Source organism: Aptenodytes patagonicus, chromosome 4 (assembly GCF_965638725.1).
Source record: "Aptenodytes patagonicus chromosome 4, bAptPat1.pri.cur, whole genome shotgun sequence".
Taxonomy (NCBI): Eukaryota; Metazoa; Chordata; class Aves; order Sphenisciformes; family Spheniscidae; genus Aptenodytes; species Aptenodytes patagonicus.
In genome coordinates, this window is record NC_134952.1 from 57,646,985 (window position 1) to 57,674,202 (window position 27,218).

At 39.3% G+C, this 27,218-nt stretch overlaps 1 protein-coding gene across 5 annotated transcripts in view; it reads right to left on the minus strand.

The window, feature by feature from the left end:
• SLC39A8 (solute carrier family 39 member 8) overlaps window positions 1–26,107 on the minus strand; it is a 37,927-nt gene extending 11,820 nt beyond the window's left edge. For 2 of the 5 annotated variants that reach the window (XR_012995194.1, XR_012995195.1), the window contains exons 1-6: window positions 25,948–26,107; window positions 25,281–25,378; window positions 17,711–17,766; window positions 7,127–7,295; window positions 1,823–1,992; window positions 1,158–1,280 (exon numbers count right to left, since the gene is read on the minus strand). Coding sequence is in view for 3 of the 5 variants with exons in the window: in XM_076336814.1 (XP_076192929.1) it covers window positions 1,158–1,280; window positions 1,823–1,992; window positions 7,127–7,295; window positions 14,699–14,881 (645 nt within the window). In the remaining 2 variants the exon portion in view is untranslated. Of the gene's footprint in view, window positions 1–1,157; window positions 1,281–1,822; window positions 1,993–7,126; window positions 7,296–14,698; window positions 14,882–17,710; window positions 17,767–25,280; window positions 25,379–25,947 lie in introns of those variants that run through there. The other 3 variants (XM_076336815.1, XM_076336816.1, XM_076336814.1) reach the window with 3 other exon arrangements.
• Between the last annotated feature and the right edge of the window lie 1,111 nt (window positions 26,108–27,218).

The following is a 27,218-nucleotide window of genomic DNA, read 5'->3' on the forward strand; positions in this document are numbered from 1 at the left end:
GACAAATAAGTAAGTAGGTAGCTAATTAAAAAAAAAGCAAAATAACAAACATAAAAAAGAGATCAAAAAAGAAAAGGTGGGGGCATCATATTCATGCTGCCTTGCTTTCAACACCAAGTAAATGTTTAAATGGGCAGCAGTAAACATTTAAATGTTTAAATGAACTCAAAATGTATCTAAGTTCCTAACTTACCTCTTACTTTTAGCTAATCAGAATACATGTGGGGATTTTTCATTTTTATACCTTTATATAGAAACTCCCAAGCTGAACACCTGACTGTAAGTGATCAACATTTGCTAGTTATTCATGGCTGCTTGTCAAATAGAGCTTATTAGGCTTTGTCAACTGTTCCCAAAAATAAAGGGCAACAAATTCATTTTTTCTAATTGTTTTTTGGCGCAGTTATTACAAACGAGGGACAGCCGATCTTCATAATTTCAATATCAGCCACAGTTTGGGAGGGGGGACCTTAAGTGAGGTAAGAGTAGGAAGACAGGACAGTTTCCTTCGCAAGACATGAGCGGAGAGGACCAAAAATTTTCAGACACCCTTCTCAGACAAATTCAGCCTCACTCACGTGAGTACACAGAAAACAAGTACTCTGACATATGGGTAGAAAGCAGAGTCCCGTGCAATATGGATAACTGCAGGGCCACTAAAGCAGCTCTGTGTACCAGAGCATGGGGAAACACAGAGCTGAAGTTACTGAAGGTGAGGTTCAGGTACTGTCAGCACAGTTACACTTTACAGTTGATTAAGAAGGTATATATGTCACATTGATTTCTCCTGCCCAAAGGGGAGCTCCAGGGGCAGACTCCATTCTCTCCAGCTCTTACTTATTTCCACTTTTTTTGATGCGTTTAGCTAGCACGGCAAAGACTTGGCCGTTGAGAGCAACTAGAGCATACGCCACTGACAGCAGACCACATTCACATCTGGATTCTATTCCCAGCTCTGCTTGTAACTCCCTCAAAAAAGTGAGATTGCTTCCCCTACCCATATGGATTTTAAACAGATATATCAGAACACATGGTAAGGCTGAATTCCTCAGATAAAATGGAAAAAACCACACATTTTATTAAACTATCAAGTATCTCATAAAATATAACAGGTACTTTAAGGCAAGGCTCGTTCAGTTAGTGATACATTTCATTACCTGCTTATAGATCTTCAATATCACTTTAAGAATCCTTTCCACAAAGAAGAGAATATAGAATCCACCAAACACAGCAACTGCTTTCTCAATATAGTTATCTACTTTGGGGTCAAACCCAAATGCCTAACAGTGAAGAGAAAAGCAATGCAAATTAGTCTGTAATCTTAGCACATTTCCAGAAAAACAAACGCATGCCCCCCCCCACAGATACTCCTCTAAAATACAGACTGTATCTCTACCGACCATGAGTTTCCATGACGCTGAAATTATGAAAGATCTTGATCTTTTTAGATTTTTTTAACTTGGATTAAATGTTAACAGTGTTTTAATTCGGTAGAACTTTACATGTGGAATGTAGTAGCAAAGTGCAAGACAAGGAGGGTCTAACCTGTAGCCCATTAAAGGTCACTATAATTTTATCCAATAAATTTCTCTTTCTGTCTAGAGGCAGAATAGCCCTTGGTCTTTCCCATGGCACAATTAGACATAGATCTTGATGGCTCTGCTCATCCAGCCAGAAAGAGATGGTAACTAATGACGCTGACGCCCACCCACAACTCTTTGGACACTGCAACCCACACACAGAACCCTACTGCAGCATGCTTCTAAAGTTAATACACTTCAGAAACTAGTAGGCAAACCAAATAATGATTCCCCGTGCTTACCTCTGGAATGAGCTGGAAAATTGCATTAGAAAAGAGAGTACCAATGGCCAAGCCCACAAAGTAGGTTAAAACCTTGGGGAAATATGACTTCTTTAAGAGGGGAGTTAAAATCAATCCCAGAAGTGATGCGAAGTTAATGATAGTCACAGCCAGGAACCCAAATCCCCAAACTGTGGATCAACAAGCAGAAATATAAAATATTTTAGTATAACACCCATTTCAGGCTGTTTGTGATTTTTCTAACAGCTAAATTGGCATGGAATTAGGGAAAAGAGTGGTTCCCTGGTTGAAATTATACTTCACAAATATAAAAATCTTAAAATGCATAGCTACTTACGATGCAAACCTGCAGAAAGGAAATATCTGGCAACATTGTCTGGGACTACCATATTAAAAATGGAAACCGTGCTAGGGTAAGATCTGGGATAGCCTATCTGCTGCTAGTATAAATCAGGCTTCTCTACAGTCAGTGAAGAGTAAAAATTAAGGCTTAGGCCAACAGTCAAAGTAGCTATAGCACAGACACAAGACAAAACTTCTTACTAGTCCCAGGGTTAGATCAAATTGTCATTGACTCCTAAGGAACTACAAGACAGAAAGTCTGCTCTCTTGGGTGTACTAGATCCAAAACCACTTCCTGATAAAGGATGACTCCTTCAAATCATCCTGAGGTGGTAACTTTCTGTTCCTAGCACTCCTCCTCCTCTAATTCAAAGTAGTTCTGCTGGCTGAAAACGCTGCCCATCACTGCTTATCAAACAGGTGAGGTGGCAGATAGCTGATAGTAGAGACAATTATAATAGAGAAATGAAAGCATATTAAAAAAAGAGGTTCTAGGTTCAAAAAGATGGCCATGTGATTTAGGTACACAATGGGGAAAACCCTTCCTAAGAAGTGGCAAATGCACCAGGGTTCACCATAACTTAGCTTCCTTCACCATAAGCATAGTCTCAGATTTTTAGAGTTCAGACACCAGGACTTGTACAAAGCCATAGCATAATTATTCTGGGGTCTGAATTATAAGGAGAAGGGCGCATTGCTGCTGTTGTTCATAAGCATCACAAAGTTGTGCCTCTATGCATGACTACTGTTTTTCCCAGTGACACCTCAAGTCCCTGTGAGTACAGAGAGAAGCTTTAAAGGTTGCACTGAAGAGGTCTACAACACTGCCTCAAGTGATACCACAGAACCTCAAAGTTATCCACATAGACAGTGGGTTTGTCTATAAAAATTAACCACAAATAATAATCAAAGCCAACACAATGTTGGCTATATGAGAACAGTTCAGTATAATCCAGAAAGTTGCATCATTATAAACTTTACAATATGTATGTAGAGAAGTTACCATAAATTCCTTTCTGCATAGCAGAAACTAACAGATCAGATTATGATCTGCAGCCTAACTTTCCTGTAACACAATTGGCAAACACACTAAGCTAGATTCCTCACCTGCACCTGGGATGGCTCTACTTTGTTTGCACAGTGTCACAATTTTTATATGTAATGAATTTTATACTATGTCAAGAACAGAAAGCATTAGAAACATTTAAAGCACTTGCAGAAGGTAAATTAATGCCAATTAGAACATTCATTTGCCATTTTTGAGAGAGAGGGAAAACCACACAACAAGATATGGGTAGAGTCACTAAGCTACACAGGAGATTAATTTTCATTAAAATAAAGGACAATTAAGCTTGTAAATATCTTTTTGAAATCAAATCTATAATAAACAAATGGGCTTCCAATGCCATCATGAATCACAAACCACTGTTTACAGTTCGGGATTACTATAGAAGCACGAGTCTCTTTCAGTTTAGTATACAGACAACTACACATTATTCTGTGCAAAACGTACATTCTAAACTGACTTAACAAAATAAAACCTCCATTTATCAGATATTAACCTTTTAGTGTACTTGCCCAAATTACTTCATCAGACACAGGAAATTAGAACAAGTTTCAAAAATTACAATTAAAAAAGCCAGTACTAGTTACTTTTTACAACAAAAGACAAAGAGGATAAATTTACAAATTGTGTGTGTAGATCAGTGGATGACAAAGTGACAGGAGAATAGAGCTTAAAACCAAGCACAGAAAAACAGGTTATTGCCAAATTGTGAGAGAAGTTCTCACGGTACTATATGCTTCACTAACAAATGGTCTAACTTTCATGCTGGTACTGTTTGTTCAGAACAGCAAAACACACTGGGACACTTAACTTGAAGTACATGTTATAAATCATACAACTGTTGCCATTTTGTATGCAATGGGAGATGTCTCATAAGGTACTAAAGGACCAGTGCTCACAAGTAGGGACATATTCTAATCCACTGGTATGTAGTATCCCCTTTTGTCACAAAAAAAATGTAAAATGAAAAGCTTTTCTTCTTCCTGATTGACCAGAGATTAAGGGTGCCAGCAGATAGATGTGGTTTTACTTTTAAAATTCTGTCCTAGATCTGGATGGCCCAAAGAACTTGGGATTTTACATATTGATATTTTGTTTCTGATTTATGCACCCAAAGTGGAAGACTAAGGAAGAATTAAAATAAGCGATTAAATAACCTCAGACAATGAAAGAATAAATTATTATCCATCCTAGGTATTCCACAGATCCTGCAATGAGCCTCAGTAGTATGGGGACTAGTTTAAACTAATGAAATTTTTAAAGGAATAAAAGAAATCTAAGATCTTTCTTATACATTCTCCAGGAAGGTGCTCCTGGGCCTTGTGGCAAGCTTTTCTTTGAGTTTAGAAAGACCTGAAGTGTAATCGGGAAGAGGAAAAAAAAAAAAGATTACCCCATAATTACACAATTACAGGAACTGGTACTACAAGAAAAATACCACAAATTGGGGGGGGGGGGGGGGATATTCCAAGACAAACAATGTCGCCAAAGTTCGTGTACTATGGACTGTATTTCACAATATCATGTATGCACTGCTGTCTTAAAATTGGTTTTATTCACTAGGACTCCATCCACACTAAGCTTTTAATGAGTCCATGCATCTCAGAAAGCTGGCTAGTCTGACTTCACGTTTCAGAGCACAGCATTCTGCTTAGGACACACCCTCACTTCCCCTGAGACTGGTGGCACGGTCTGCTCTTGCCAACTACCATTATTCTTTCTGTCTCTAGAACTGTGGCCCCAACAAAGAGGCAGCCAAGATACCCAAAGCCACAAGAAATCCAAAAAATAAAGTGGCAGGAGTGCAAGCAAGATGCCCTCCTTAGAACACCACTGCTCAGCATTGTTCCTTATAAGATGCGGGGACAATTGCTCTGGGCCTTCCTGAGGCAGGCTCAGGCTCTTCCTTAGCCCTGTCCTGGGATGAAGAGGAAATAAAGGTATGAATACCTTTCTGAAGAAGCCAAGCAGAGCACAGAACCTGTTTGCCTTGTACAGAAGGAATGCCACTGGGTGTTTCCAGCTATTTCATGCAGCTCTATACGCCTCCCTATTACCTTTCAGAGAAGCAAGAAAGAGGACACGAGTGTGCCCCTAAGGTCAGCTAGGTTACATATGAGATATACAAACCCCAAGGAAAAAGGACATGCTATATGCTGCCTTTTAACTTTTACTCTGCTTCGGCAGCACTTTTTTTTTTATTGCAAGTAGCTGTCCCGTAAAGCTTATTGTACTAATTTCTTCTGTATGTCTTGTCTGTTTGTATTTTGGAAAACAGAATATTGTTAAGTGTGTGGGAGTCCCTGCACAGAAAATTCACATAAGCACAGCTGGAAACGAGCGTAGAGGATTTTGCTTCATGGGTAGTAACTGAAATCAGCTGGTCTCAATGCTGCCACATTCAGATGCTACAGATTGCTACAGATTCGTTTTGTGATGGGATGGGGGCGTGCATAAATCACCATCTGCATTTGGCACTGGGCCTTTCTGTGAATCTCCCTTCCAAATAGGTACCACTATGTGTCACAGCCTCATATGCTTGTGGTTTCAAAATACCCTAACCATGGGCCTTGCAGATTTCTTGCGCTGCAGCCAAGGGAGGGGCAGGGAGAAGGCTGCCTTGCTTATCTGGCGACTGGACATTGCATCTGAGCTGGCAGGATAAAAGAAAAACAAGAGGGAAGGTCTAAATAGCTTAGGAGGTTAACTATAGCTCAAGCTTTCCACGTACAATCTACTTAAACAGCCCCAAACAAAAAATATCTGCCCTTCCGGGGCAGATATTATGGACTTCTTGACAATATGTGCCCTCATGTGGTATAAGCAATCTAGAACAACTATGGTAAATTGACACCATGGTTTCAGTGATTAATCAAACATAATTCTAATTATTCACTGACACAGCTAAGTTTTAGGAATGATCCTTAGGAATGATTCTTAATAAATATCATCACTTATATTAGTCAGAATGTTATTAATACAAATATTTCAAAAGTTATGAAAAACACCGCTGTATCTCTGCTCATAAATACTGTCATTAGGCACCTGCTCATCCAACATCTGAACTTTTCACTTTAATGCAGCTGACTCCCTTGGAACAATAAATTTATTTGGAATACTGAGTCAAATAAATAGGCCATTACATATTTGATCCTTATCAGTGCAACAAGTGACTTCATTAACCAGCTGAATCTTCCCGGTCCTACATTTTTTACTGCACTGTACAGTGCTGTGCACAATAAATACAGAAATAATAGTGAGAAAAATAGGAGGAAGGAAGATTAAGGCTACTCAGCCATGTGATGATGTTCCATGTGGAGGGGGCAGCACAGAAGATGACATGAAAGCAGGAGTCGGAGTTTGGAAAGAACATGAGTATTTTTCCTCAATAAAACAGTCACTGGCTCCCCTGATGTCATGACTCCCACCTGCAAATGATTCCATGCGAATGCAGTCCCCTAATAATTTTACCTTGAGTTGCCTTGATACATGCACATCCCACTAAGTCTGATTTCCCACTGCAAATCACCTGCACAAACTTCCCTTCTGTACTCCCATCTTCTCTCCTATTAACCAGCAAGAGTCCTCATGCTTCAGGGCACAAACCAATATCCAAATAAAACAGGTCAGAAAGACTCTTCCTTTAATGGGCAAATTATTCCATAACTACCTACTCGGTTCTTTCACCTTTCTCTAAAACATTTTTAATAGATCACTGTTAAGAGATAGGATATTTGTTTAGACAGTCTGCTGACCTGAAAGAGCATTTTAATTTTATGTTCCCACTTTACAACTATATCCTCCTAAACAAGACACTCCTGTTACGTATAGATAAACGCTTACTATTCTCCTAAGAAAACTCCACTCCAGACGCAGTATTAATGCAATTAACTAACCTTGTAAAGAATGTGGTTTAGAGGTATCCACAAAGTTTTCCTGATGATCACACGGGTGAAAAATTAGCTGTTGCAAAACAGCAGGACATATTGTAGAGAAGCTTGAATTTGATATGTGACTGTTGTTCGGTATCCCATGCAAAGAAAAAATTTCCTCACCAGTCAAGCACTGGAACAAAAAGGGATTTTGCCAACTTAATACATGAATGCAAAACCAAAAAATAAGTCATACACTGAGAAACCCAAGAATTACAACATGAAAGTACTGTAATGCATTTTCAAGGAATTGTACACAGCGTTTGTACGCTGTGCATGAAAACGCTGTGATTGCTTAATGTGAAGCAGAAGTGATTCAAATTATTTTAAGTAAGATAAATCACAAATCAATGAAACATGTTTTAAACAGACATTTGCAAATCTTATACCCTATGAACCAGGACAGTTAAACCTTACAATGTATTTGGAAAAATACCTTCAAAGTAATTAAAGTCTCATGTAATTACAAAATAATTAAATTTAAGAGCAGACCAGATACAGTTAAAATCTCAGTGACAGAGTATGTCAGAAAATTACTGTTTATTCATGTAAGTGACCACTTCTATTTTACAACGCTTCTTATTTATCTCCCCAAATTAGCTGTTTAAAAATGGTCTAAATGTTAGCAGCACTCAACATTTTTCATTCATTTTATAGCAATAATTGTTAACAGCAAACATTGTTTTGTAAAACCATCCTGTACTCCAATGAGATAAACTCTTACTCGGGATCTTCACTTTGCCTTCAGCTCAGGACATAACAGTATCTAATAGGTCAAGGATAAATGTATTTACCAGTGCTAAACCAGGCCAGGGCCAGGACCAGTTGCTCTGTTTGTTATTTTCAACCAAAAAGATAAAAGACAAACCATAAAATATCTTAAAATATACATCTACAGAAAAATTGAGTATTTTATATGAAATGTTCTATACCGCTGAAGTCTTTCATCTAACACTTTCCATTTATTCACATTCATGATTTCCTACAACGATCAATAAGGAAAGAGTGTTCCTTTTTGGGTGTAAACAAAAGTGTTTTGGCTTATTGCTGTACAACAAACACATACTAAGGTCAAGTCTGAAGACAAAAAAAAAGTCAAACGTTTTCCTTCTATATGAGACGTTAAGTTAGAGCATAACTCTCCCTGTAGCAAATCTCAGCATGGTTGCAAAAGTAGAGCACTAGAAGCCTTAGCAAAATAAAAACAAATGGTCACTCCCGGCTCTTTTCAGTTTTGCTAGCCTTCAGATTCCACAGCACTTCTCCAATAATTCAAGATCATTATTTATAAAGCAAATTCCTTCTAGAGATAAGCCAAAGCAACTGCAGTCATTTACTTCAACAGAGCTGCTTCCGCTTCCATTAGTAAAAATTTTTCTAATACTGACCAAAAGGTGAAAGGCGTGCACACATCATTGGAATGTGACTATTTCTGATTTAGCTTGGAGGAAGAGAACGTGCAGGCCAATTCAAGTGACTTCAGCTAAATTATATCCAGGATGTTTCTGTCCTTCCTCTTTAACGACCCAGCCTAGCAGAGCACTCAAGTACATGCTTGAACCTAAACATAAGTACAGATTTTTTTAAGGCCATGAGACCTTGAAGACTCAAATATATACAAGCAATGTGCATATACTTTCATCCTTCAATGCCAATGCTAATGTAAAAGTATCACAGATAAAATAAATATAGCTTGATAACAATGTCTTAAAAACAAGAAAATGTTTTTTTGTTTTAAAGCATGTTGCTCCATGTAATCTCCATGGAAGCAGTGCACAGAGGAATCATCAGTGAGGATACAGTCATTTAACAGCCCAATACATGAACCTCTGGAGCTTTCTAAACTGGTTACGTGCCTAATCATTTTACCGTTAGCTCTGCATTATGGAATAAAGCAAAATACATGGCTAATATGTCCAGTGTGAAACAAAGAGAGGATAGTTGTGGTCTGCAGGAATAGTTCCTATATGGTGCTTCTTGTATTAGTGGCTCACAGAGCCATTTCTGGAAGTCTACAGTGAAAAGCCCTTAGAAAAACAAGCCAGTAGGAGCTAACAATTCGTAACATAACTATCTCTAAGAGAAATCATCTTTAACTATCTCATTCCTAGAAATACAGAATGGATTGCTAGTATTTTAAAATACTAATATATTAGTATTACTATTAGTTCACAAAAATCCAAACCATGTTGCAGGTTGAAAAACAGATTATGGAGAGAAAATAAATCAGACACAGCATGAATTAGTAAACTTGAGACTTGTAACTTTGGCTACATTCAAACAAATAAGCAAGAAATACCATCGGACAAGAGCTCTTTTATGTGAGGATGAGAAACAGCATTTTATTTAATTACTATTATTATTTTGATCAGGGACAATCCCAGAGGATAATGATTCCTATAAATGATTCATTATTATAAGTCACCGCATCCTCTCAGTAAACTCCTACGTATATCCAAGAGCTAAAAAGCAAGCTTGCATGAGTTCACTGACACAATTAAAGGATTAATTAAAAGATTAAATCTATTAGAAGCCTTGGATTGGACCAACTCATGTTTGCACACTGCAAAACTCTGCATTTATCTTTGGAGGATAAATACGTTAAGACAGCCACACTGCTGTAAAAACAAAAGCTATTTATTTTGTAAGACTGACAGATGATCTCAGCAGAAAGGAAATTTAGCCTCACGGAACAGGGAACTGAGAATGACATCCTGGCTCACCAAGTCTACCATCGTGTCTGTCCCCCGCTATTCAGTAAGCTTTGCCATAGAGATTAGGTGAGGGGACTGGCTGTAATGTGACTGTCACCCAGTGTTTAATAAACAATTGCAAAAAAGATATGACATAACTGATCATGTCCCTGAACTGTTAAAAAATAATTTAAAAAATGCTTTCATCAAAATTAGGGAGGACTTAAATCAGTAGAATTTAAGTCCAATTACAAAGTATTCAGACTTAATAAAAATTAAACCATCAACTGGGTTATTCAAACAGATGTTTACTTTTCTCCTAGTAAGGCTCTCCCAAAAATGATTGACCAATATGAGATTTTTTTTTTTTTTTAAGATGGTAACTGTAATAAAGTGATGCCCAACTATCTAGAATCTCTTTACACCAGTATCTTTATAAATGAAAAGCCGATGCCAGCTCACCACAACCTTTGAAGGAAAGGATGGGATAATTGCTCAGACAAAAATAATGCAGAGAGGACCTCTAACTGGAAAATTAACAAAAAATGCTACAGTACCAACCATCTTGTAAATGCTTCAGTCCCTTTTCTGCCATGTTCTTATCTTTGCTCTACCTTTATCTGTAGCATTCCACATCTGAAGTACTAAGATACCCAACAGCAACTTGGACTGCAGTTTCTAGATGTTTCCAGATTAAATGCTAGCCTAGCCCACGCTAGGGCTGAGCAGTAGGTCACGCAGTAGCAACAGCAAAGAAAGAATCCAGTGAATGCCTATCTGACCAGCATTCGTTTTTTTTACTTAGCCTGAGCCTGGATAAGGCAAAATAGAGACATATGACTATGTCTTCCTCAACTTACTTGTAACGAATTAAAGCATCTAATGTTGATCTGGTGACACCTTTTTGTCACTCAGCACAGGTAAGAACTGGATGCTAGGAGATGACCATGCCTTCAATAAACAGCGCTCGATGAGAAAAAGTCAAACCAGATGAAGCTGCTTGAATGCACTTGTGTGCTTTAGGGATTTCACACACCTCCCCACATGTTCAAGGCAGCTGTTCATGCTGGGAGCTGAAAACTGTCCATGAATGCTGAAATTTGCTCAAGACATTGTAGAAATAAGACACTCAGAGGGTAGAACAAATAAGCCTATTTATCTACTCACTGGCCAGGCAACATCAGATCATGGTGTTGGATCAAGACCATAGGCCACACTCTACCAGGCCATTCCCCCTTCTTTCAAAAAGCGCAAGTTATAACTAGCGAAACACTACCAAAAAACCAAAAATCAAAGCAAATACTAGCCTGGTTCTAGTCTATCTGAAACACCAAAGTTACTGGGTTTTGACTCATCTTGAGGTGAAAAATAATTATATTTTATCATGAGTATTAATAAAGATTTTAACTTCATTTTGTCCAAATGTTTTGTTTAAAAATTAAAAGGCATTACATCAAGATACAGTATTCAGGCATAACATATAGGCTGGCATAAATATAGACTTAGAAAAGTCAAAGAAGGAAATTGGAGCATGATTTTAGCACCTACTGATTACGTCAAAGCACAAACTAAAGGTGATGTTAATAAGCTTTCTTTCCAATGCCCGTTTACCTTCCATGTATTTTTTGACCAAAACTTCTGAGAATATAATTTAATCCTCCAGCACACACATGTATGGCTATCATACTACAATGAACCCAATGACAGAAGATCAAGTATAGTTTCATGTTTTTACATCTTGCTAATAATATAAAATACAGAGTGAGTAAACATACCATCATTTATTATACTGGAATTGCTAATTTTATCCCTATTAGTAGGTCTAAAATGTGTTGGAATTCCATAGTAAAATGTGAAAAAACAGCAGTGACCAGTATTTGAGTTTGCTCAGTTACTACTAATTTCTCTGATAGGAAGTCTTAGCTTATATAGTAAGGAAAGGTGACAGCAGAAAAATTGAAGAGAAAGGAAAATATAAACACAAAATAAAGAGAATTATAAAAGTGCATGATGAAAGAAAAAAAAAAAAGAGACCAAAAGCATAAGGAAATGGAGACAGTTCAATCAAAAATTCCAAAACAGTACTCAAAAAAATTGTTTTCTTTTTTGTGTTTTACAGGAAAAAAAATTAGCATCTTCATGGACATCATAGGACATAAGTTACCATAAATGCCTACATAAGTATACATTGAAACACCATCATCAACAAATTAAATCATTTTTTCTTCTCCCTTATCTTTCCAAGTCAACCTGGTATCAAAGGAAAACAGAAATCAAGCATCTATCTTCTTCTGGCTTACACATCCAAACTCTTTCAATGGATCAGCTTCTGGTGGATCTTCTCTTGGGAGATTAATAGGATTAACAAAATTGTTATGAATGAAACATTTAAACTAAACACTAATACTGAGATAAAACTAAAAGAGACTATTCCTTCCTACCAGTTTTTAGAAATATAGATTTAGAAAGTAGATTTAGAACTTGTATATATACAAGTGCTGTATCATCCGTCCCTTACAGATCAGCTCTCCACTAAAATTACTTCAGGCTTGGATGAGGGACACTCTGATAGAGCAGGGGTTTGTTACCTTGACTGGAAGAAAGGCCTGGGAGTCATGCCACTAGCTCTCGACACTGAAGTTAAGAACTGAAAGTCAAAGATAAACCTTGTTTCCTCCTACATTCAGATATTTATGCAGCCTGAATGGATTCAGCCTACCTAAGAAAGACCTGAATCACTCTCCAGAAGTATTTACTTTCCTGCATAGAGAATCAGTAGAGCTTAGGCCTCTGATGCCTTCCAACACACAAAGTTAGATTAGGCCACTTTATGTCTTCTGTCATGACCAGTAGATACCCTAAATTATCAACTTCTAAGCACAAAGAATCACAGCGTTTGAAAATGATCACATACGATTTACTTGGTATGAGTATGCATTTGCATGCACCACCTGCCCAAAGTCATTGATATACCTAACATCTATGAGGGATCAAAAGCCAAGAGGTGAAATGCACTTGTTTAAATGGTACTAGCTGACGGAGCAGCCGTAAGGCCAATTTTAAGAAAGAATACAAGTAACTCAGTGAAAGAGTATACGCATTTCAGTATGAGACCTTAGATATTATTAAAAATGGACACAACTGGAATAGGCTTGTAAAAAAATTTTGTTTCAGTTAAACTTCAAATGACTTATGAGGAACACGCATTTACAGTAGTAAGAAAGAACATTACTTTTTTTTTCCTCTGTAGCCTGTGCCAAAGCCTGTGTACGAGGGCTACGTGCTTTTGCAGAGGGAAAACCTGAAGGACTGAAGAATCTACTCATTTCTATGCCCTTTTAAAGAAAGCTCCTTTTCATAGCCATATTCAACACTGCAAACTTGTATTTAGCGCGTGTGGCTGGGAATGTTTATGTTTTTAATACACTGTGTTGGAAGTGTGTTCAATTTGTGAGATTTGAAAGCAGTGACTCTGGCAAATATTGCCATGCTTATACTGAATACTACATTGATTTCAGTGGCATTAACTCCCAATTAAACCTTTGGTAAGGGTAAAGACATCAGAACTGCGCTCTTCCTAAAACAAAGGGAGCTTATCCAAGGTTTGTCTCCTTCACAGAACAAGCAAAAGAGCTACTACTCCAAATGTAAAAAAAATTTCTTAAGGTCTCTAGAACCATGCCTCTTCTGTTTCTTAGGGAGTCGAACCAAACCAGGGCAAACAGTCATCCCTGCTTTCCTTTCATTTTCACGACTGACTTTGTGTCTCCGACTCCTGAGCATAAGGAAATCTCCACCGGCCTCAAGATTCCCCTTCAAGGAAACAAGCTTAGTCTGGGACACTACAGAGATATGAAGTTACATAGACTTTAAAAGTAGCAATGAGGTCTGAGTTTTGTATGGAGACACTCAACAGAGTAAAATATTTTCATGGTTCAAAGCTGCGCCAGGAGAGGCTTAGACTGGACATTAGGAAGCATTTCTTTACCGAGAGGGTGGTCAGACACTGGAACAGGCTTCCTAGAGAGGTGGTCGATGCCCCAAGCCTGTCAGTGTTTAAGAGGCATTTGAACAATGCCCTTAACAACATGCTTTAACTTTTGGTCAGCCCTGAACTGGTCAGGCAATTGGACTAGATGATCGTTGTAGGTCCCTTCCAACTGAAATAGTCTATTCTGTTCTATGAACAGTGGTATTACAATGATATATAGTCAGTAAATTAAACACCAATTTAAACAGCTGTTAGCAGATGAATTGATGGGTGTACATTTTACAGTCAAGTTCAGATGAAAGATGTGAAAATTTCTGAGAAAGCTTCTTTACACAAGTAGACGTGTGTATAATCAAGTTTGTGCTATCACATGACAATGGTATTTTAACAAGTCCTGAAGACTTGCTTATACAACTCTCGGAGGGAAACACTAGCTGATTCTCACACACTTCTTGTTGTTGTCCAGATGCTATTTACCCAGGAAAAGTGCTAGTTTAAGAGCTGAGCAATGAAGAGGTAGAGCTAATCCCACGGGCAGCCCCGCACCGCAGCACCTCACTGATGGATGGCAATTCCTCCCCTTCCGCAAGCTGGTCTCAGCCGGGGACCGGTACCTTTGCCCGAAACCCGGACCCAGCGCCTCAGGAGACCTTTGCTCCCTCCCTCCCCGCTTCAATGTGAGGAAACACGACGGCGACGAGATTTAAAAAAATACGGAGCTGCCCAGCCGGCTCGGCGCCCTTGTTCCTGGACGTGCGTTTCCAGCCCAGCCCTCACCGCCGCCGCGGAGCCGAAGCGGCAGCCGGACAAACCCGGCTCCCGCCGCCACCGCGCCGGAGGCCCCCGCGGTACCTGGTTGTGGTGCAGGTGGGTCAGCGGCAGCACCGCGCCCAGGGCCGGCGCGGCCCCCAGCTGGTGCAGCAGCGCGGAGAGCTGCCCAGCCGACAGGCTGTGGTTGGCCCCGAAGACGCGCAGCACGTCGTCGGCGAAGGTGGTCGCGGCCGGGGCGCCCCGCGCCGCCGCGCGTGGCAGCATCTCCAGCCCCGCGGGACGCGGCGAGTGTCGCTGAGCGCGCAGCACGGCGCGGCCCCTCCGCACCGCCCACGCGCCCGGGGCTCTGCGGGGCGGGAGCGGCGCCTGCCCGGCTCGGCCCCTCCCCGGGGGGCGTAGTGGGGAGACGGGGTGGGCGGGCGGCAGCGCGGCGGTGTCCCCACGGCTGCGGACGGGGCGGGCGCGGCTCCCCCGCTGCGATCCCCCTCCCCCCGCGGGAGCCCCCGGCAGGGGGCCGTCCCGCTTTTCGGTCCCCGCCGCGGTGTCGGGCTGCTTACCGAGCGTCAGCCTAGTCCCGCCGGCCCGGGACTGAGGGCAGCCGCAGGGCTTCCCCGTAACCCTGCCTCACGACAGAAGGCTGGCAGGGGGGCTGTCCGGAGATGACCCCACGCGCGGGCAAAGGGGGAGGCTGCAAAATTCCTGGGTGCTGCCAACCCTGGCCCGGGGGCCAAGGGTCACAAAACCATCAGACACAGCCCTGGAGGCACACAGTCTTTCCTGAACTGCCCCAAGTGCTGTTTCCAGACGTACACCTGCTGAGCTCAGCCTGCCCACCTTCCCCTACCTGCCACGCAGCACCTTCCCCCCCTGCCTAGGCCCCACAAGCAGGCCCCGCACCCACCTGCCATGACCCATGAAACGCCAGATGGGACAGTCAAGGCCAAGGTCCAGGCCCAGGCCCAGGCCAGGTGCACAGGCAGGTACGGCCCCGCCATACACACCTCACCAACAGTATCTCCACAGTCAAGGCACCTGGACCTTGGAATGAGCCGTTCGGTTGGCAGCCAGTTAGGCAGCTCGCTTCTCTCAGGTTGAGACACGGATTTGTGTCTAGTCTACCTTTTTAGGAAGGTTTAATGCACAGAAAAAAGCATGTGATTTCATGCATCCTTTTTAACAAACTGAGAAAATTGTGACTGGTCACAGGTGTCTTCCTGGGGGCTGTCACTCAAGCAGTTTAGATAAAAATCCTCACGTTTCAGGACAGCAGCCATGTAGTAGCAGCTCCGGCTCAGGAGAGATTTGTACTATTAACAAGTTATTCTGTAACTGCCTGTTACAAAATTTCTTATATGTCCCTGTAGTGGGCAGAGATAGCATATTTTTAAAATGACATAATTTTAAAACAGATTCTCATTTAGACCTCTGTGGAACTGTGCTGAATTACCTGAGCTGAGACGCCGTCCTCGATTCCAAATTTTCTGAAACCAGAGTTTTGCACTGTGTGTGCCAAGCAGTCTGGGTAACAGCACTATGAAGGAGGCATGGTTAAAGATACTTCACAAGCAGTGAAACTCGTTTGGATAAATTCTCCATAAACAACTTCCATACCACACTGCACAAAGCACCTAGCAGAAAAAAAATGCCAGCAGCATAACCCACTGCCGGGGCGGGGGGGGAATTTCTAGAGAGAGCTACAATCATATAAATTCTACTATTGGAAAACCTAAATGTTAACCTTTCTGAATTAGAGCCTGAATAGCTAAGATACTTTCATGCTTCCCTCATACTTGGTTGGTGGCAGCTAGAACAGCCCCGGCACAATTTAGCTGCAGGTTGTTCCAAATGACAGTCCCCATCTGCACTGGTTATACCACCAGCCATGGCTGAAGATGCTCCACCCTACTCACCTCTCCATTTATGTGTGCATTTTGGGTCTCTTCCAGAGAAATCAAGACAAGATTTCCTTTGCTGCTAAGGGACTCACAACGTCCTTCTTTAGGCAGCAGCTATGTCAGTAGCAGAACTGGCACATCCCATACACACATCTTCAGTGTGTCTATTTCTACATACAGCTCTAGTAACAGTTGATTATTGAAGGCATTCTGAAATTTTAAAAAGTCTATATTTGAAAAGCGTCTTATGACCAGTAGATAAATCAGAAACAACTGCAAACTGGTTAAAACAGGTAAATCAAAACAGGTTGCTGGTTGCATCAAAAAGATTTGCCAGTGCTCTGTTATGCAGGGCCAAGGGTTTAATCTCAAAATTAATTATTTTAAGACTTCCTTTTTATCAGTAACAGCAACATAAAGGATTATTTAAATTAATGTAATTAAACAAACTCATATTTGCATTAGTTCTTAGGCTCATATTTGCATAATGCCAAAAAGTTCAAGGAATTCCTGGATAATTCCATTAAGAATTATTCTCTGTTGCCAATCCTCTGCAGAATGAAAATCCGGCCCCGTTTCTGAGAGGCAGCCAAAATTTTTCCTCAAGGAGCGATGCGTTCATACTGCTCTAGTTTAAAAGAAATAAAAAGTTTCTAAACTGAGTGTTACCGAAAAAGACCGCAAGAGCTAGAAGGGCATACTAACAATAAGACCAGAGGTCATGTACCTTTTGAACTGTATATACAGCACTTGAAGGACTACTCCAGATTTTGTATATATTCTTGTGATGTACAGACCCAATCAGTAAGTCTGATCTTTGTTCATGTCAAGTCTGATAAAGCTTAGCCAAATACTAACAGAACCAAATTCTTTTTCTCAAACTGAAAGAACAATCTGTTTGTACACTGTAAACCAAGTATTTCCCAACAGTACTTCATGGTCCTGATTCACTATTGTTGGGGTTTTTTTCCTGCTTTTCTTACACCTGTGTAATGTTACTGTCACATTGAAACCACCACAAGGTGCCAGCGCACCAGACGGTGACTGGCAGTGGGCAGGACCACACATAATCAGCTTCTCCAGTCTTCTAAAGGGCCAAATCCTCTCTGAAGTGGGTTTCTTTTAGGAATTTCAGTGAAGCTGTAGCTAATTACATCAAAGCTAGCATGATCTGTAATTGTATGTGTTATTTACTTACCTCAAAGTCAGAAGAACCCTCTCTGTTTATTGTCATTCAAACCAATTGAAATAAACCTATTTGAAAATAGCAGTCATATTACAATTCTGTCATTTGGCAGGTAAAATAGACACACCCATCCCTTGTATTAACATCTGCACCCTTCTTCTCTCAACTCTTAGTTGGATTAACTATCTAAATAGGATTAAAAAATGACACCCTGTAACTAAACACTCTTGAATGAAATGACATATAGCAATGGATATTTCTAGGGGAAGTATCTAGGTAGGTATGTAAAAATATTGGACTGACACCTTTTTTCACATATTTTCCCTAAGGAATTCTCTTCCCTGTGGTAAGTGAATTCCCAGCAGTTCTATTTGTTCTTTTTTAACTTGGCCAGGCAGACTCAAGCACTCATCGCCACTATATTTTAACTTCCAGAGCCTCACAGTCAAATAAATTACAGATTAATAGCATGCTAAGATAGATACTCAGTTTTCAGCATTGCCAGCTCAGGAATCTTGCAGTTCTCCGCAATTCTGTGCTCTTGCAATTACTGAAAGGGAATTCAGGGATTAGAGCTCTAGGAACATAGTCAAAGGGTACTGTGAAGACTGAAAACCACAGAAGCCAAAGAAAAAACATACTGTTTGGCTTAAAAATCTTAAGATAAAAAAGCCTGAATCTTATCAATCTGCAGATCTTGACTCATTTTTGAAAGCTTGGGTTCATGGAACGGCACTAGAAATATATCCTTATATATCATAGTAGAAAAGTTTCTGAAGTCACAGCATTAAAAGGAATCTTTCCTTTAAGGCACATTGGCCAAAATACCTTGTATTGGTACAGTAAAACATTCAAAGGGAAAAGTGGGATCTCAAGTTTTACAAAAGAATTGGACTCTGTAATTTTCATAGTTTAATAGTGAATTACAAGTGCTATGGGCATGATATGGACCTCAAAGTACGAGAGGTATAATGGCATTGCTATGGTAAATCAATCATAACTTGCTGCTTTTCTGAGGCTGCACTATTGGTACCATTTGTGTATTGTTTACTACGTTGAGAAGCTTGGCTCACACAAACGGTTAACATTATGCAATAGATTTCACCCAGCAAGAGGTATTACTCGTTCTACAACCCTCCACTAGCCAGTTCATTAGCACTCTCTCTGTGAAACTGTAAAATACCCTGTTTCTGATGAGAAATGTGATCCATTTGCTCCTTAGGACTAAATATTGTTTAAGCAAGTATCTTTAAAACCAAAATCTCTATAATAAAATAATCAGATTAAAATCTTCACTGCTTACATTTTCAAGTACTAATATACAGAGATATTTAAGGATCTTCAACCACAACAAGAATAAGAGTTCTCTTTAATGGAGATATGCAGATGAAATCATCTTCAGTTCATAGCTGCTCATTAGAAAACTAAGCTTAATAAAATTCCACTGACACTTTAGAAATATTATCTGTCCCCACCTTGTTAGCGTAGGGTCAAGACTATTTAGATCATATTTCTAGTGTCAAGCTTAAAGTTGTTTTGAATCTAAAGTTTTGGCCTAGGGGTATCTCTAATTTTCAGTTGGTAAACAGGCTTCTAACTTACAAATCCAGTAGCTGTTGGGCTACAGCTTTGGATGGTATGAAGTGAGCTAGTGCCTGGAGAGCTGAGCCAGCCTATAGCAGCTGTGGGTCATGACTCAAAGTACCCAATATACGTGTGCAGAGAGATAGGAAGTAATAAACTTTCTTAAAAGAGAACAGTATTCACCGTGAAGACAAATACTGCTCACTCACATTGCCTCACATTGCTCAAATAATCTTTGCCAGAAGAGTCATCTTCTGGAAAACATACAGGTCTTTTGCAATTTTGAAAAAAAAGAGTTTTAAAAAAACCCAAAAAACACACCACAAAAAGACACTACACATTCTTATCAGTAAAACTTCATTTTGTAAGAAAAGGGAAGTTCAGAAGTTTGGAGTTCTTTTTCAAAGTAGTCTTATTTTGAACTGTATCATTATAAAAAAGAATTTTTACAGTTACAAATTCAAAGTGAGACATTTCAGCTATTCTCCCCAAGTCTTGCAAACACGCTTTGAAATTTAAACTTTCTGTTGTTCTAAAATTAGATCAAAACCAACCTTAAAGTCCCAAAATCATTGATGAAACAATTCATGCTTTGTAGGAACATGCCTAGTAGTGACCTCTTACCTGGTGATGACCTTTAAATCCACCAGAGGATCCCAGGGGAGGGTCAGTACATGACTGAAACCTACAAACCCAGATTATATTGACATATCTGCACTGAATTGTATGTATCTAAAGAACAAGGGTTACCAAAGAATAAAGGAGAAGCAGTCATATGTCAATATTAGTATGATTAGATAAGCAGAGTAGTGTCAGCAGGATGTCTGAGACACAACATGCTGGCGTTGTATTTTACAAGCTGGATTCTGCAGGGATCAAGATGAACCCTGTGAGACAGCAATGCTAAACCAGCTGCAGGAGTCATTTAGGTTTTTTCCTCATAATCCAGTAAGGTGAAAAAAAGTAAGCAGAGTTTCTGGGGAGGGACTAGAACAGCCTTACCAGCTCCCATTACAGGACCTGGGAAGAAAACAATTGTTCTGGACACTTTTCTAGATCAGTGGCCTTCAATACATCAGTCCCTTTGTTTCTTGGAAATACAGCTGCTAAACATGCTTGAATAAGCGAATTCTTTCTGAAAACATGAAAACTCAGCTCTGAGTTTGCAAATCATGTCAGTATGCTTAGCACATCTCCAAAATAGGTGCTGTACACGTCATTGGGATTGGCAAATGTGCATTGAACCCAGCTTAATTTTTCAACAGCTAGTAATATGAGAGAGGGGAGAAAAGATGCTGTAAGATAGAAGACATCTTACTTCAGAGGAAAACCACAGTTGCAGCTAACAATTTCCTAGTTTGGGATGCAGTGAGTTACCATACAGAATCAGGCCCTGTCTGCCTTCAGTCACTTCTCTTCTACACACTGACTTAACACTGAAATTTTAAAAGTTCTAATTAACAGACAGTAGTCCAAGCCTGCATGAATTCTTAAGTAAGTACCGTCACCATGCCAAGTTTAAATTCAGGATATACTTAAAAGTGTGGTGCTTTAGACTTAAAATAATACTCCCCAAATGACAAAGTTTTTAAATTTGAGACATGGCTTTCAGTCAAATATTAGTTCAGTCATTTGGGGGATATTACTTGAACACATAAAGCACCTCAGTTTTCACTCCATCCTGAATGTATTTTCGCGTCTAACCGCAGATATCTGCAAGTAACAAAGTGTGTTAACATGATTTCAAAGATATTTTGTATCATTCTGTTGCTGTCTCCAGCAGCATTATCACAATGGAGCACCAGCATTGCATGCAGTTCATGACAGCTTTTGAACTCTTTGGACTTTCATGAACTGGTTACAAATATTTATAGCCTAGATTAATATTCAAACTCTGCCTGGCGTAAAAACAGGTTTTGTTTTGTTGAAAAGTATTGGAAAATAGGTTTTCTAAAACTCTCACAACTCATAATTACACTGTAGAATACAGCCACAGGATGCCTTTGAGGCTAGATAAGAACTAAACAGGATTGAATATTCATATTGATAATCTAAACATTCAGGTACATCGGACAGGACTTTATAAAATGCAAGAGAAAAGGGTATGAACCCTTACATATAGGTATAACAGTTAGGTATGAGGTTGCCTACAGACAACCTTACCAAGTTTGGATTTCATACACGCCAAGGTGAAGCTTCTAATACCATACACAGAAGGAGCACACTAGATCAACCAAAGGCAGTTCCTATTTCATCTTGAGCTTATTCAAATCAGAAGCCTTACATGTATGAATTATTAAGAACTTAGTTCACACAACAGGGGAACCCATTTCCATGCTTATTTCACTAAATATGAGTGTGTATAAACACAAACAAGAGAGGTGTTTAGAATATTCTACCACTAAATAATTTATAGAAAAATCTTTAACATATGCAGCCAGAGGTACAAGGACACCCATAGGCTATGCACAGCACTTGAAACCTAGTGTCTGAAGTATCTAGTGAAGAAAGAAGAAAAGAAGATTCTATTCAGTGTTATTGTGAATAGAATTTGCAAATTTTTTAAAAGTTAGCTCAGGAATCTGAAAGCTATTAGTAACTTACGTACTTCAATTATTTTTAGAATGCTTGTCCCTTAAAGGAAAATATACACAGTTCAGTGAAACGGGGAGCTCTTACTGTTTTCGATGTTTGGTACATTTTCACAAAGGGCATGGATGCACTGGACTTCAGGGATTTAACTGAGTTGATGCTTGTGTGCTAAAAGTCAGTGGAGTGGAATAAGCCCTGCCAAAGGGTAATGCTGACTCTAGGTCTTCCTTCAGCAATTAGAGCAGAAGCACCAAACACCTGTTTCAGTTACATGTGTAAATCAATAAATAGATTCCACTTATGTAACAGAGTGTTCTAGAGCTCACTAGGATTTATGGGGAAAAAAGCCCCTCTGTGAGGGTTCCTCACGTGCAGGAGGAAACAATACATCCAGTAGCAAGTAGCTGTTCATCAGCATTCATTCACGGGTTTCTCCTTTCTCCCCCCAACAAATTTGCTAGTCAAGCAGAATATTTCAGCATCCACCCTTCCCACAGTGCCCTCTTTTCCAAGATACATCACTCCGTTGAGCAAAGTATGAGAGGATATACAAAATTCATATATTCCCTTGGCATTCTCACTTACCACTAGAGAAAAGTTATGTACATGCACAGTGGCATTTCAGTATGATTTGACTAACATGTCCGCAACAGCCTTTGGCAGTGTGAAGTATAAGTTTGAACCTTCTCTCACTGGTACTCAAAGTGCCAACATGTTAATGGAACAGTTATTTCTGTCAAGCAAGTATTTAATGTATATCTATCTAGATGGTGGTGGCGATTTTCAGATTTGAATGCTTACTGTTTATGTAAGAATTTCTAATGCCATTTGTAACTTCATCATGGCACACCTGTTTTAAGAGTTTTATTTAGTACTGGAGTTGGATGTTACTCTGTGTGTGTGCGTGTGTTTGGGGTTTTTTTTGGGGGGGAGGCAGGGAGGAAAACCATTTGTAAGTGACAGCAGATTCTTTTCATATTCAACTATTTTTGCTTTAAAAATCTTGTACTCTCATTTAGGCCTAATGCCATTAAGCCTGGCTTACTGAGGCAGAGTACTGCCAGCTCTGCTGAGCAGTCTTTATATACAATGTGTACAGAAGGCCAAGGCTGAAGTCATGAATGTACCAGAGCATTGATTTTAAAGGAGTCATGAATTTACAGAACCGGAAATGTTCTACGACTAAAAAAAAAAATGCTTTAAAAAAAAGTTTTTGGAGGCTGTATGTTAACTTATCATCAGGTCAGAATACCAAAAAACCTCCACAGAACCATTGCCTTTGTGTACCACAACTCAAACATGGAAATGACTGACTCAAACCTTAGAAAGTAAAAAAAAAAAAGTGAGGGGGGAAAAAAAACCCCAAACAAACAAAAAACACCACAACCTTCCAAAGTATTTACTATCAGTTGTGAAATAGAAAGTGGCTAAAGGATAACAGTACAAACATTTCGCAGAGAGTACTTCCCGAACAAGTTATAGATTTTTTTTTAAAAAAAAAAAAGGCTCAGGGATTTGCAACTGTGGGTCCCATGAAAAAATTCACAAAAGAAATCAGACAACTAGTTCAATACCATTAACTTAAGGAAGCTGGCTGCAGAAGTGTTCGATAATTTTACAGCTCAATTCACACATGGGTTTCTTATCATCCTAACCCTAAAATGCTGTAGAGGATTTATAGTCCATTAACACTTTCAAAGGTCTTTGAAGACTAAATACATTATTTTAAGTCCTTTCAGTCAATTTATGCTCTTCTGGTATAAATCAGAGTAGAATCTCTCTGGCAAAGCAGAACAGAGGACGAATTAGAATCACGATTTACAAGTCAAAAATTAAGAGAGTCCCACAGTCTCTATTTGCTTGGCCTGCAAAAGGTGTCCTCTCAAGCAAGCCCAGCAGGGCGAAAAGAAACATAAGAGTTCAGGTCAGCTTGTTCCTCATTTTTGTGAGCTTGTGAGGCAAATGTGTGGACACAGCATGTTTCCAAGCTCTAGGCTGCAGAAGCAGACAATAAATTGCTATAGATGAGGAAATGGCCTCTCTATATCCACCTGTATAGTTGTCAAAGTAGACCAACTTGAACAGATTATAAAATTATTCAAAATTACTCAAAAATAATTCTTATTTTTAGCACACAAATATGGGAAGAACTGAAACACTTTGTGAGCAAATGCTAATAACTGTAAGAGAACCAATTAAAAAAAACAAATGGCCTTAAGCAACTGCCCTAGAAATGGTTCATTTTGGGGGTAGGTATAGACCACCACACAATAGAAGAGCACAGCACAACCAGTAAGAAAGCTTTATAAGTAAACAATTATCAGTCTACTGCTTGACACCACATAGTTGTTGAGATTCCTAACAAAGTTGCTGGTAGTTAATTATGATTCTTTAGGAAAGGAAGATTCACCATCTAATCCCTGTAAGTAAATACAGTTTCAGTCCTCACTAAAGGGCAACTGAAACAATAGTTCAATAGCAATAGGCACCTCAAGTGTGACCTTCATCTGAGAATCTCAAGAACATTGAGTTTAACTAGCTCATCTTCCCAAAACCGTTAGGTGAAGGAAATACTACATTAGTTTTTACAGATTGGGAAACTTACAAATAGTGAAGTTCAATGACTTAAATGCAAACAAGTGTATGGAATCCACTTTTTTAACTCCTACTGCACACCACCCCCTCCTGCTCTATAGAGCAGGTCTTGTACAAACATTATTCAGTGAGGGCAAGGCTGTGTATAGGATTAAATTCCTAAATAAGAGAAGCCCAAGGGGTGAGCTCAAAATTTGTGAGGCACGTTAAGCACTTTACCAAGCCTTTTTTTTTTTTTTTTTTTTTTAAATAAATTCACCTCAGGACACAGAAAACCCTGTTGTTTAAGGACTGTAATTTTGTTGCTTGGGAGCAAGGAAGCAAAGTTAAGCATTGGTTCACAATAACATGGGAGAAGCACTAGTATCTCCTATTTCTAGCAACACATTACTTAACTGTGGTAAGAGATGACCCTCCCTAACTGTTCCAAACATTTAGCTGATCTCTTTTGTAGGGAAAGCATTCATCACTAACACCTGTGAGATAAACGACAGGCAAAGGATTTCATGTGTGGCAAAGCTGCCACATCACTGAAATACCTGTCATCAGGTCAAGTGGCAACTGCCCAGACACCAGACAAGTTTTCTTCCAAAGACCAGCTGAAGCAGAGCATTAAAACATGATCTTTGGATTTCACAGCATAGAAGGAAGGGAAGGATTTGGAAAGCATCAAATAACTATTTGGGGGGCAGCGAAGGGGGTGTTGAATCTGTAACTACACTGCAAGAGGAATCCAAAATTAAATAATGGATCTCAAATATGGTCCTGCATTTTAATTTTTTCATGCTTTTGTCATTTCCAACATACTTACCACAGTAAGAAACATAATGAGACCAAGTCCTGACTTAACCACTCAGATGGTGTTTGAGAAATCGGAAACGATCTCACACAGACTGGTAACATCAGAAGCTGTCAGAAACAGAAATGTTTAAGAGACCAAAACCAGTCAACTTATTCCTACAGTGCCCATTACAGATAGCAGCTCAGGGATAGTAAGCTCAGCATCATGTACTATCTTATTCTGCTCAGGTGTATAGAGAACATGATTAAGAACAGATTAATTTCTTTGTATTGCTATATCTTCTAGCACTTTTGTGTTCTAAATTTTTAGAGAATTTGAACAGTATAGCTAAAGTATCCCACATTACATCATTAAAGACCCAAGAACACACACAAGTTTTGCATTGTAAAATTACTAATTCTATGACATTTTAGGAATTTCCAAGGCCTAAACCCTTAAAGTGCCATGCAACGTCATACATGCTTCACTCTGTAAGAGTGTTTTATTGGCATTTTAGCATCCTAGGTTTTTTTCACTAAGAAACATTTAAAATTTTTGTTGCAATGAAAAATAATGCTTGAATTATAGATCAGTTATTAAATGTAAAACGCATTCAAAATGGATTTGCTTATACCTATCTAGGTGACTGAAAGTAACATAAATAAAATTCAGATAATTTAGTGATGAGTATACATACCTTTGTTTACGGAGAAGAGATTCTGTCACAGTGTCAGCTAATAAATGTTGTGACTATGTACTTAAATACTTGCATCTCAATACTTCCATCTTATCAGACACACTATTTTCCTCACGGTTTATAAAGCAAACCTTTCCCCTCTCTGTCCCTCACTTGACTTGGTAGTAAGTAATATGAGAGTGTTTGAAATTCAAACAAAACCTCCTTGTCCTGAGAGTACAAGGGGCGGAGGAAGATGCAGCTAGAGCAATAGGTTGTTCTTAGTGCCTTACACCACCCCCTTTGACGAAAGCCAAAGGACAGGACACTAGAGGCCATTCAAGGGCAGCTATTCCTGGGTCACTTGTCTCCAGCTCCTTCTCCATACCTTGTTATAGAGTTTTCTGGCAAGTGGACTGAAAGTTGAAAGTTATTTCATTGTTTGTATTTTTGAAAAATAAGATCAGTCTTTTCTGAGACATTTTCATGGCTATTACAAATACAGGAAAGAGGTGTTAGCCTCATGATGGAAAAATGCAATGATTAACACCTGCCCTAATACTATTCACATGCAATGGTGACTTTAGTGTTGCCAGGCAAAGGTTGTACATATCCACAACTTCTCTTTTGGTCTTTTTAATGAAGCAATAGGATTTGACTCCTTGATTATGAAATATCTGGCAAGGATATGGTCCTCATACACAAATTGGAAGCAGACAGGGGTTGATCATAATGCTGAATTGAAGGAGGAGAAAAATCTTCATCTCCTGCTACAAGATTCAAGGAATAAATAACTTAATATTAACTGTGAAGTTATTCCCATATTCCAGTATGTGAAAACAACTGTCAACACTCAAGAAAGATTGTGTTAAACAACTGAAAAACTTCCAAATGATTTATCCAAAATAAACTTCTATCAGAAAACTACCATGAACACTTACTCATCTTAGCTCTTAAAGACGAGCAATTGCTCTGGTTTTAAAGCCATTTCACATTCTTGAATTGAAACTTCAGATTTTACATTATTTTAATTTAATATCACTAACTACTACTGTGTTTAACACTGAGCAGACTAAGGCTTTGCCTCACTAAAACCAAAGAAAAACTCCTCCCATCTTAAGAAGAGCCAGGATTTTGTAGCTTATCTTATAGGGAAAGGACTGGACAAGGATGGGGCACTTTCTCTCTCTCTCCTCTTTAATTTGTAAGGAGAAATAAAATTATTTAGAAAACAAAGCAACAGAGCTGCACTGTAAGGCCTAAATCAGTATCATCATTTCTAGGAGATGCAC